Raw genomic sequence first — 13,399 nt, 5'->3', positions numbered from 1 at the left:
GGAGCTAGACCCTGTAGTATTTTATACTTAATTAGTAAAACCTTAAAGTCACATCTTAAGTGCACAGGAAGCCAGTGCAGGTGAGCCAGTACAGGCGTAATGTGATCAAACTTTCTTGTTCTTGTCAAAAGTCTAGCAGCCGCATTTTGTACCAACTGTAATCTTTTAATGCTAGACATGGGGAGACCCGAAAATAATACGTTACAGTAATCTTCAAATTAAACAATGACGATTGTTCTTACTTGCAAACCCTCCCGATTTTCCCGGGAGACTCCCGAATTTCAGTGCCCCTCCCGAAAATCTCCCGGGGCAACCATTCTCCCGAATTTCTCCAGATTTCCACCCGGACAACAATATTGGGGGCGTGCCTTAAAGGCACTGCCTTTAGCGTCCTCTCTCCTATGAAAAGGAGACTATTATATATATGTCCATTATCCACAGGTTTATCTATAACCCATAAAGTAGGCTGGCACGGGGCTATTTCTCAAAGTGTGTTTATTCCAGCCGGCACGTTAATACACATCTGGATTCCCATCATGCATTTCTTCAAAACTACGTACGGCAAGAACGAAGAAGAGACATTGCGACGACGAGTAAGAAGAATAAGTACACTTGCAAGTTCCAAAATGATTGGAAAAAATTATTTCAGTTCATCCAGGACAGCTCGAAGGGGAAGGAGTATGCTGCCTGCAAATTTTGTAGATCAGACTTATACATTGAACACGGTGGCCGAACAGATATACTCATTCATGAACAGATTATTTATACATATATATGTGTATACATATATATATATATATATATATATATATATATATATACCAATCAATCAATGTTTACTTATATAGCCCTAAATCACTAGTGTCTCAAAGGGCTGCACAAACCACCACGACATCCTCGGTAGGCCCACATAAGGGCAAGGAAAACTCACACCCAGTGGGACATCGGTGACAATAATGACCCAGTGGGACGTCGGTGACAATGATGACTATGAGAACCTTAGAGAGGAGGAAAGCAATGGATGTCGAGCGGGTCTAACATGATACTGTGAGAGTTCAATCCACAATGGATCCAACACAGTCGCGAGAGTCCAGTCCAAAGCGGATCCAACACAGCAGCGAGAGTCCTGTTCACAGCGGAGCCAGCAGGAAACCATCACAAGCGGAGGCGGATCAGCAGCGCAGAGATGTCCCCAGCCGATACACAGGCAAGCAGTACATGGCCACCGGATCGGACCGGACCCCCTCCACAAGGGAGAGCGGGACATAGAAGAAAAAGAAAAAAAAAACGGCAGATCAACTGGTCTAAAAAGGGAGTCTATATATATATTTATATATATATATATAAAAGAAATACTTGAAAATATATACACCCCCGCTACCCTAAAACACCAGAACCCCCCCCCCCCTCCCACACACACACACACACCCCCGCATCTCCGGAATTCAGAGGTCTCAAGTTTGGCAAGTATGCGATTGCTATAGATTTGCCAATATATTTTGTCAAGTTACAGTAATCATTCATCACATATGCTAAAAAGGTTGGGCAAAATGCCCCAAACATGTTATTTCTTATCGTAAAATATTTTTTTTGTTTTTACAAATGTGTTCTGTAAATATCACTGTTGTGCATGGGCGTCAAACTCTGGTCCGCGTCAAACTCTGGCCCGCGGGCCAAATCTGGCCTGCCGTGTAATTTCATTTGGCCCTTGAGGCAATATCAAATTAACATTAGAGCTGGCCCGCCGCTGTAACACCGCATTCACCACTAATACTCATACTCGTCAACCCTCCCAATTTTCCCGGGAGACTCCCGAAGTTCAGTGCCCCTCCAGAATTTCTCCCGATTTCCACATGGACAATAATATTGGGGGCGGGCCGTAAAAGCACTGCCTTTGGCGTTCTCTACATATTACCACGTCCGCTTTTCCTCCATACAAACAGCGTCACGGCCCACTCACATAATATAAGCGGCTCATACATACACACAAGTGTATGCAAGCATACTTGGTCAACAGCCATAAAGGTCACACTGAGGGTGGCCGTATAAACAACTTTAACACTGTTACAAATATACGCCACACTGTGAACCCACAGCAAACAAGAATGACAAACACATTTCGGGAGAACATCCGCACCGTAACACAACATAAACACAACGTAAACACAACTGAACAAATACCCAGAACCCCTTGCATCACTAACTCTTCCGGGACGCTACAATATACACCCCCGCTACCACCAAACCCCGTCCCAACTCAAACCCGCCGCCAAAAATAGGTATTTAATTTGTGTTTTTATTTTATTTGACATGCCATTGATATTTTTAATTATTATTATTTAAAACTCGATTTTGCATGTCACTATAAAGTTATATAAGCCTTTCTTGGTCAATATTCAATGCAAAACATGTTTGGGTCCCTATCAAAGGATTAATTTGTTCAACCTCGGCCCACCGCTTTGTTCAGTTTTAAATGTTTGCCCACTCTGTATTTGAGTTTGACACCCCTGCTGTTGTGGGTAAGTCACTCCAATAGTGTCTTACAATTTGAAGTCTGTGTGAGTGAGATGAAAATAAAACTGCATTTTTATAAATGCTTGCTTTATTTTGATGAATGGGCATACATTTTGCAAATAATCTAGGAATTAAGAAAATTGAATGTGGTGTTTGGAAACGTGTGCATATCCTTTTGAAAAAAGACACAGTTAGTAAAATTGTGTGTAAGCAAATGGAAAAAACTAAATGATTACATATGGCTCCTTTAATTTGATATGATGCGATTGTGGTGTACCTAATAATATGGACAATGAGCACAAAAGAGCACGTAACATTTTATTGTGGAGGTTACACGTTATGACGTCATTATTCGCTACAAAGCATTTATATTTGCAGTAAGCAGGGTATTTGACATCCATCTGGTGTTGTGTGCCATCTTGTGGCAATATGCTGTAACTACAATCAACCGTTTCCGTAGCAACAGTTGTTTGTGTCAGCAGCAGATGAAGTCCTTACCCGGCACTTTTATCGTCGACCGAAAGTGTTTCTGGAGGACACATGGAGGCTGAAAGCGAGTCGGGAACACTGGACGACGGCGTTCTAAACGCCGAACAGCGGGAGAAACTTTTATCGTCGACCGAAAGTGTTTCTGGAGGACACATGGAGGCTGAAAACGAGTCGGGAACACTGGACGACGGCGTTCTAAACGCCGAACAGCGGGAGAAACTGCGCTTGTTCAAAGTAGGACAAATAATCTAAATAAAAGAAAACGTGGTGAGTTTTGATAAAAAACTGCTATTGGAACACAGATCCAGACGAGGATCGACAACGAGAAGTACCTTATGGCGCATCCTGAGGTGGAGATCTTGGTTGGAGATTTTCTCAGGTTTTTACGAAACATTTTCGTCCAGCATTTTAATTGGTTTTACTCTAAACGCAGAGTGATGAACACATTACACAAAACCTGGTTGGTTCTGTTTAATAAGTAATAATCATTAACTGTATTATAGACACATTCTGATGAGGGCAACTGCTCACATGACCATTTCACATAAGTATTTGTTAAAATTCACATTAATACATGTTTAAAATAATGTTAATTGCCACAAAATCAAACATAATTTAATATAACTTTACATTTCATTAAAACATTTGTTTTGTGTATAATGTTTTGCCGTGCGTATAGGAAATGTTGCTGTGATTTTATAGTTCTGCAAATATATTTGTTTTTTTAGACTATGTATTAATTATTGCAATTTGAGAGTATTTCATCAGATTATGTTAAATAAAATGTGATATTGTTTTAATGTTTTAGATTGTGTGTTAAATTTAGTTACTGTACATATCTCATTTAAATGATTGCACGGTGCACTTTTCTGTTTGTCTTGCAGGGATGTCCTTCTTCAAAGGCCCACTGATATTTGTGCTTTTGCTGCAGGTGAGAATGATTATGAATGAATATTTCACACTAAATATTATATTGTAATATTTATGATGTAATATTTATGATGTAATCAATGTTTTCACCTTTCAGATCATTTCACGAACCCAGACCTTCACATGGTTATTAATGCTAAAATGGAGACCATAAAAACGGACTAAGATGACGCCTGGTTGTAGTTGTGATGGACAAAAAACATGAATTGTCTGCTGAATGAAGCTTACTGCTGGATTTCTACACTGTTAAAAAAATCTGCACAATTTACGGCAAAGTACTGGCATCTATGGTTGCTAGGAATTCATATTTAAAAAATACAGTCACGATGTATAGGGCATTACGTATCCGAAATTTCAAAGTTGATAACTGTTTTTACTTAAGGTAAGTTCATGTAAAAAAAAATGATACATTGTTTACCTGTTCACAAAAAAACTATGGAATTTACAGTAAAATAGTGGCAACTGTGGTTGACATAAACTCACCGTGAAAAAAAAAACTACGGCCAATTTTCGTGTTGTCAATCAGCCTCTCTCCAGGGTGTGGGAGGAAGCCGGTGAGAATGCACACGGTCATGGGAAGAACATGCAAACTCTACACACAAAGACCACCAGCCCGGGTATCAAACCCAGGGCCTTCCAAATGTGAGGCACAAACGCTAACAACATCTCCACTATGCTGCCCCATCGCCAATACTAGTGTCTGCAAAATGCCTGTCTTTCTGGGACATGTGAGCGCCACATAAGGATTTTAACTTGAAAGTATTTGTACAACCTTACAACATGGCCTTTTGTAACGTGTTCCTTTAAGTGAGCTAATAAAAAATGAGTATTAAATGCTCCGTATCTCTTAAATAGCTGCTTGCAACCAGTTCCAGCACACTTGAACATATTTCATTTCAATGCAGTTTACAATGAAGCACATAGACATAACCCCTCAATGTCTAAAACGATTTGTCACAAAACTACAAGAAAACATGTTAACCAAAAGTTAACTCGGCTAATGCTTTAACACAAAACCGCTTAAAAAAAAAAGTATGCTCTCAATTTTAATATACACTCTGCAAAAATGTTTACTTTAGACAGAATAATACTGTGAATTGTATTTGCATGGTTGTGTGACAATACAGTATTTGCAAATGCATTGTACAATTTTTCATGTGTTTTCTATGTATTATAACAATAGTAATTTAGGTTATCTACTGTTTCTTGGTTTGCAGGAATCCACTGTTTTTACTACTGTGATAAACTATTTTTTATTTTACAATGTTTTACTGTTGCTATTTTAAAATTGCTTGCCGTAGTTTTAACGGTCACTTTTTACAGTTTATATATGGTAAATAGTAAATGGGTTATACTTTTCTACCTTCAAGGTACTCAAAGCGCTTTGACACTATTTCCACATTCACCCATTCACACACACTTTCACACACTGATGGCGGGAGCTGCCATGCAAGGCCCTAACCACGACCCATCAGGAGCAAGGGTAAAGTGTCTTGCTCAAGGACACGACGGACGTGACTCCGTTAGTAGATGCGGGAGATCGATCCAGGAACCCTCAGGTTGCTGGCACGGCCACGCTCCCAACCATGCCACGCCTTACATATATTCCAATACAGTGCCATTGGAGCTTGAAATGAAAACATTATGGCTGTTGATGTACGTAATGCCTGCATTTAGTTTCTGGAAAAGTAATAAAAGACTACTTTTACAGCAAACCCTCTTTGTAACTTTTGATTATGTATTAAGAATATTTATTCCATCCATTTTCTACCGCTTATTCCCTTTTGGGGTCGCAGGGGCCGCTGGCGCCTATCTCAGCTACAATTGGGCGGAAGGCGGGGTGCACCCTGGACAAGTCGCCACCTCATCGCAGGGCCAACACAGATGGACAGACAACATTCACACTCACATTCACACACTAGGGCCAATTTTTAGTGTTGCCAATCAACCTATCCCCAGGTGCATGTCTTTGGAAGTGGGAGGAAGCCGGAGTACCCGGAGTGAGGACATGCGAACTCCACACAGAAAGATCCCGAGCCTGGATTTGAACCCAGGACTGCAGGACCTTCGTATTGTGAGGCAGACGCACTAACCCCTCTGCCACCGTGAAGCCCAAGAATCCATCCATCCATCCATTTTCTACTGCTTATTCCCTTCCGGGGTCGCGAGAATATTTATTGTTATTTATTATTCATTATTATTTATTCGTAGTTATTACAAACCTCCAGATAATGGCAGTATAACGAAAAATAACAAAATAAAGTTGTTTCACTTTGCCACAAAATAAATATATTTAAAATATTATTTTCACCATAATCCGCAATCCTACCAAAACTAGTATGAAGCGACACAATATAGGTATTTGTGATTAATCTCTCTCTCTCTCTCTCTCTCTCTCTCTCTGTATATATATATATATATATATATATATATATATATATATATATATATATTATATATATATATATATATATTATATATATATATGTGTGTGTGTGTATATATATATAATATACGTATACATGTGTATGTATATATATGCATATGTGTGTGTATTTATATATATACATGTATCTGTGTGTATGTATATACATATATGTGTATATATATATATATATATATATATATATATATATACATACACTCAGTATATATATGTATATATATATATATGCATACACACAGTATATATATTATATATATATATATATATATATATATATATATATATATATATATATATATATATATATATATATATACACTGTATTGCTAAAAGTATTTGGCCACCCAGCCAAATGATGAGACTCAGGTGTCCTAATCACTTGACCTGGTGTATAAAATCAATCACTTGGGCATGGTGATTGTTTCTACAAACATATGTGAAAGAATGGGCCGCTCTCAGTGATTTCCAGCTTGGAAATCATAGAATGCCTCCTGTGCAACAAATCCAGTCGTTAAATTTCCTTGCTCCTAACTATTCCAAAGTCAACTTTATAATAGGAAAAGTGAAGAGTTGGGGAACAACAGCAAGTCAGCCACCAAGTGGAAGGCCACATAAACTGACAGAGAGGGGTCAGCGGATGCTGAAGCGCAAAGTGCAAAGACTTTCTGCACCGTCAGTTAAGACCTAGCTCCAAACTTAATGTGACCTTCCAATTAGCCCACGTACAATACGCAGAGAGCTTCATGGAATGGGTTTCCATGGCCGTAAAGCTGCATCCAAGCCATACGTCACCAAGTCCAATGCAAATTGCCGATGCAGTGGTGTAAAGCAAGTCGCCACTAGACTCTAGAGCAGTGGAGACGTGTTCTCTGAAGTAATGAATCACGCTTTTCCATCTGGCAATCTGATGGACGAGTCAGTGTTTGGAGGTTGCCAGGAGAATGGTGCATTTTGCTGAGTGTGAAAATTGGTGTTAGAGGACGTATGGTGTGGGTTGGTTTTTCAGGAGTTGGGCTTGGCCCCTTAGTTCCAGTGAAAGGAACTTTGAATGCGCCACTTCAAGTTCATTGTTGAGTAAAAGCAGGTGACCATATACTTTTGGCAATATAGTGTGTTGCTTTGCTAGATGCTGTCATCTAGCAAAGCGGAATTCGACCAAGCAACCCCCCCCCGTACCAGAAAGCACTTGATGAAAGCGGATACAACTTTACCCTCACCTATGAACCCACTCCAGGAAACCAACCAAAAAAGAGCAGAAAACGAAACAACATCATCTGGTACAATCCGCCATTCAGCAAAAACGTCGCAACCAATATCGGCCACAAGTTCCTCACTCTGATCGACAAACACTTCCCCAAAGGCAACACCCTAAGAAAAATATTCAACAAGAACAACATTAAATTGAGCTACAGCTGTATGAATAACATACAACAAATTATTTCAAACCACAACAAAGCAATTGCAAAAGGACTGCCTACCCCCAGACTAAACGAATCTGAAACCAATAAGGAATGTAACTGTCGCAAGAAACCTGATTGCCCTCTCAACGGAGGGTGCTTACAGACATCAGTCGTTTACCAAGCAAAGGTAACAAGCAAGGACATTAACACATCCGACACGTACGTAGGATTAACCGAAGGAGCGTTCAAAACAAGATGGAATAATCACAACGCCTCCTTTAGAAACCAGACTTTGGGGAATTCTACAGAACTCAGCAAACACATTTGGAACCTCAAAGACAATAATGTTGAATATTCAATAACATGGCAAATTCTTGCATCCAGCACACCTTACAACAGTGGTAATAAAAGATGCAACCTATGCTTAAAAGAAAAACTGTTTATTATATATCATCCAGATGTATCATCCCTCAACAGTGAAATCATTTCAACATGCCGCCACAGACAGAAACACCTCCTAGGTAACACAGCCAATCACCACACCATACGCCTGCCTGTACCCACCCACTCTGTGCCCTATATAAACCATTGTATGTGAATGCTTCCATTAAAATCTCCTGATGATTGAGGGAACCCCTCATGAAACAGTTCTGTAGAGGTGAAGTAGTCTTGTGATTTTTCCCACACCTACATATTGCGCTCTACCACGGTATCGAGCACTATTCTCTGGATAATCCAATCAAGACACACATATATATATATATATATATATATATATATATATATATATATATATATATATGTATATATATACATATACAGTGGGGCAAAAAAGTAATTAGTCAGCCACCGATTGTGCAAGTTCTCCCACTTAAAATGATGACAGAGGTCTGTAGTTTTCATCATAGGTACACTTCAACTGTGAGAGACAGATTGTGAAAAAAAAATCCAGGTATTCACATTGTAGGAATTTTAAAGATTTTATTTGTAAATTATGGTTGAAAATAAGTATTTGGTCAACCATTCAAAGCTCTCACTGATGGAAGGAGGTTTTGGCTGAAAATCTCATGATACATGGCCCCATTCATTATTTCCTTAACAGGGATCAATCGTCCTGTCCCCTTAGCAGAAAAACAGCCCCAAAGCATGATTTTTCTACCCCCATGCTTCACAGTAGGTGTGGTGTTCTTGGGATGCAACGCAGAATTCTTCTTCCTCCAAACACGACGAGTTGAGTTTATGCCAAAAAGTTCTATTTTGGTTTCATCTGACCACATGACATTCTCCCAATCCTCTGCTGTATCATCCATGTATCCATTTTGATATAAACTCAACTCGTCTTTTTGGAGGAAGAAGAATACTGAGTTGCATCCAAACCATACCTACTGTGAAGCATGGGGGTGGAAACATCATGCTTTGGGGCTGTTTTCCTGGATTTTTTTTTCACATTCTGTCTCTCACAGTTGAAGTGTACCTATGATGAAAATTACAGACCTCTGTCATCATTTTAAGAGGGAGAACTTGCACAATCGGTGGCTGACTTAATAATTTTTTGCCCCAATATATATATATATATATATATATATATATATATATATATATTGGGGCAAAAAATTTCGACCAATGTGGCCCCTGAGTCAAAATAATTGCCCAGGTTTGGTTTAATGGATACAATGAAACAAAATTAGGCATATACAGTCAACTAGAAGCAGTCAGTAGAAGCATTTAAGTCTTACCTTAAAACTTATTTGTATACTTTAGCCTTTAAATAGACTCCCTTTTTAGACCAGTTGATTTGCCGTTTCTTTTCTTTTTCTCCTCTGTCCCACTCTCCCTTGTGGAGGGGGTTCGGTCCGGTGGCCATGGATGAAGTACTGTTTGTCCAGAGTCGGGACCCAGGATGGACCGCTCGTCCAGTGTCGGGACCAAGGATGGACCGCTCGCCTGTGTATCGGCTGGGACATCTCTGCGCTGCTGATCCGCCTCCGCTTGGAATGGTTTCCTGCTGGCTCCACTAAGGGCGGGACTCTCTACTGTGTTGGATCCACTTTGGACTGGACTCTCACGGTTGTGTTGGATCCACTATGGATTAAACTTTCACAGTATCATGTTAGACCCGCTCGACATCCATTGCTTTCGGTTCCCCTGGGGGGGTGCTCACATATGCGGTCCTCTCCAAGGTTTCTCATAGTCATCATTGTCACCGACGTCCCACTGGGTGTGAGTTTTCCTTGCCGTCATGTGGGCTCTACCGAGGATGTCGTTGTGGTTTGTCTTGTGGTTTGTGCAGCCCTTTGAGACACTAGTGATTTAGGACTATATCAATAATCATTGATTGAACTAGGTTTTCCACTTTAAATGCAGGTGGGCCAGTGCAGGCTAAATATGATCAAACTTTTTACAGCTGTCAAATTTACTGTAATAACACATAATTTTTCATTGTATTAATTGTTGTCATAAATGGTAGGAATTTGTCACTGTGATTCATAGTTTGGGGTTAAAACCCTCTGTAGCCAGGCTCATGTGCTTGTATTATGTATTCATAAGATGTGTATAAACATTCACAGTATCGCCCACTTTTTTATTTAGTTACAAATCCATGTATGAAAACCTACAAGAGTTCCAACTGAAATATGAAACTCTGTCTTTATGTCGCTCTCTCTCTCACTCACACACACACACACACACACACACACACACACACACACACACACACACACACACACACTCACACACACACACACACACACACACACACACACACACACACACACACACACACACACACACACACACGCACGCACCTGCTCTGACTTGACGTAACCTCCCACCTCCATCACACAAAAGGAAGCAGACCTGACAGAAAAGTATCCTCCACGCTCTATTGGACGAAAAGACACATCTGTGAGTACATTACCTTTTTTGTGTTTTAGTCACTTTTTCTAATTTTTGTGATAAAAAGACTTCACATTGAACAATGTTTATTATTATTTGTTTCATGACCTCATGAGTGTCATCCTAAATGGAGATAAAGTTGCTGCTCCATCAGTAGTGTGCTTTATTTTACGCACTCGTGTGCTGTAAAAAACAACATTTTGTTTGATTTCAGTGCATGTAGTCCACAATGGGGACTTTTTTTCTTTGCTTGTTTTCTTCCAAAGTGCTGCAACCTCCCTTAGGAAGATGAGGTAACTGTGAAAGTTCTCAAAGGAGGAGTCGCTGTAGTCAAGAGCAACAATGAACGTCATAGAAATGTTTTTTGTTGATATTTTCTATTTGTATCACAAACAGGAGGTGTTTCATCATGGCTGCCATGGGAGCATTTTCTCTCCTCATTGCTTCCTTTGGTAAGCATCATTATTCAAACATGATGAGGAAACATCACATCTGAGGTCATATTTCATGTGCAAAATATATTTTTTTAATGAAACTGATCACTTAACTAGTTCTATTTGCTTGTTGTAACCCTCAAAATAAACGTTTTTAAAGGCTTATCTGATAATACACATAATTAATTACTCAAAATGCATATATGCCAACAAGGCAACTATATTTAATTTTTGTACAAGGTTCCTAAGGCAAGGATAATTCACTCAAATAATAGGACTGAAAGTAATGGGAGGGAGTTCTTAGAATAGAATTAGCAAATACATGAAATATGCTAAGCCTAAGAGCATGTTGACATTCAGCACATCCAACAAGAAAATATTATGAAGTAATTTTGGAAGCAAAACTGGGTTAGAAATACAGTAGGGGTTTTAAAAAAATGATTAGGAAGTAATTTTCGAAAAAAAAACTGTGTTAGAAATACAGTAGAGGTCTTAAAAAAAAAAGATCAACACCTAAATTGAGAATTGTATTTATTCCGATTCAAAATCGAGTCATATTTTTCCAATTTTTTTTTTTTTTTTAAGTTTTGTTCTTGCATTTTTTTTAAATAATTTATTATTTGAATAAAAACGTAACATAATTATTGATAATATTATTATTGATAATGTTGCTTTGATACATTTTTGTTTTTTCCTTTTTTTCCAATATTGTACTTGTATGTCTTCTCAATTGCTTTGTAAATTTCTATTCTAAATATTGTAAAGCTAAGATGGGGTTGGAGTTGGGGTAGCTCTTTTTTTTATTAGATTGAATAACATTCTGTGATTTTTGTAAAAAAAAATAAAAAAAATGTTTAAAGATACAAAGATACCAATGTTTTGTATATATTTTGTATGTCAGCAACCAAGAGGAGCTTTTGTATCCTAAAACTGTTTTGGAAATGTTTTGTTTATATACCAAATTATATATTATGAGAATTGTGTTAAAACGTGATTCGTCCTGAATCGGATCATTACCACAAGAACCGAAATCAAATCGTGAGATGCCCAAAGATACCCACCTCTACAATAGAGTAGTTGAAATATTAATATAAACAGAAAAATACATCAGTAAACTTTCTTTTAACATTCCTATGGCCTACAGAGGATGTGAATGATGCAACTTATGTGTTGTGAAATATTCCACATTTTCCCCAAGTGTGTTACGGTAACAGGACTGAGTGTAAGCCCAGTGACACAAAGATGTAAATTTTAAGTAAATTGTTTTTGTTAGGAAAATAAACTTCGAGGATAGGTACAATAAGGGTTAACACATATACATAGAAAAAAACATTTCTGAAGGATTTCAATGATCATATTTCAGAGAAAAATAGAATTTTAGTAAGTAGGAACAGGCAACAAATGCTATTTTTCCTGTTTTCAAAGTCGTTTAAATTAATCTTTTGAATTGTATTCATTAAATATGCAAGTGTATAAATGTGCAAGACACTTTGCTTAAAGGTGCCATATGTAGTAATGTGGCCAGAAATGGTACTGCAATCACGGTCAAAATTCTGTAGTTCCCTCCCATTCCATGACTGAGGTTGCCAGATACTCAGCCGAATCCTACTCCAAGTTAAGTTAAGTTAAGTAAAAGTTAAAGTACCAATAATTGTCACACACACATACTAAGTGTGGTGAAATGTGTCCTCTGCATTTGACCCATCTCCTTGTTCACCCCCTGGGAGTTGAGGGGAGCAGAGTGCAGTAGCGGGGAACTTCAAATGGCAATTTATGCTTCTTGCAAGATGGTTTACTAAGTAATTATGCCACATTTTACTGATGTTGATTGGCTAAATGTATTTGTAAAGTTATGCAGCAATATTTTAGTCGAGAGTCGGGACAGATTGTTGGCATCACCCTGCTAAAATGTCTAGTTTGACTGCACCCCCCACCATCGAAATATTTAGATATAATAATATATATTATATTATGTATCGCATAGGCCTACTTTGATGGCAAACCAATGCTAACAGTAAAATTACCGCCACATTTCATTCAGCATAACTCCATGTTCCATCCAACCAAACGCACTGCAATATCTTCCATGTACGCACATCACCATCTGTCAGTGCAGTGTGCAATTCTATGAGCCAACCCACGTTACGCAAAAACTACGTTAAGCATAAATCATACAGCCTACTACCATGTCAGGACAAAAGTAGAAAGTCATTACATGTAATGCATTCTATTGTGCCAAGCAAATACCACCCCATATGTGTCTAATGCACATACAGTGACAGAAACGTGCA

At 38.5% G+C, this 13,399-nt stretch overlaps 2 protein-coding genes across 4 annotated transcripts in view; both read left to right on the top strand.

Annotated features, from left to right (window-relative positions):
- snx27b (sorting nexin 27b) overlaps positions 1–5,610 on the top strand; it is an 81,104-nt gene extending 75,494 nt beyond the window's left edge. For 2 of the 3 annotated variants that reach the window (XM_061881956.1, XM_061881958.1), the window contains exons 13-14: positions 3,888–3,934; positions 4,031–5,610. In XM_061881956.1, coding sequence (XP_061737940.1) covers positions 3,888–3,934; positions 4,031–4,087 — 104 coding nt within the window. In that variant the 3' untranslated portion in view covers positions 4,088–5,610. Of the gene's footprint in view, positions 1–3,887; positions 3,935–4,030 lie in introns of those variants that run through there. The other variant, XR_009803493.1, reaches the window with a different exon arrangement.
- A 4,833-nt stretch (positions 5,611–10,443) lies between these two features.
- The window catches only part of otoa (otoancorin), a 79,295-nt gene continuing 76,339 nt past the window's right edge, over positions 10,444–13,399 (top strand). The window contains exons 1-2 of the mRNA XM_061882843.1: positions 10,444–10,683; positions 11,071–11,126. Of these exons, the coding sequence (XP_061738827.1) occupies positions 11,084–11,126 (43 nt within the window). The 5' untranslated portion in view covers positions 10,444–10,683; positions 11,071–11,083. The remainder of the gene's footprint in view (positions 10,684–11,070; positions 11,127–13,399) is intronic.

This window comes from Nerophis ophidion, linkage group LG21, assembly GCF_033978795.1.
Source record: "Nerophis ophidion isolate RoL-2023_Sa linkage group LG21, RoL_Noph_v1.0, whole genome shotgun sequence".
In the NCBI taxonomy this organism is placed as follows: Eukaryota; Metazoa; Chordata; class Actinopteri; order Syngnathiformes; family Syngnathidae; genus Nerophis; species Nerophis ophidion.
This window is presented reverse-complemented; position numbering and strand designations above follow the sequence as displayed.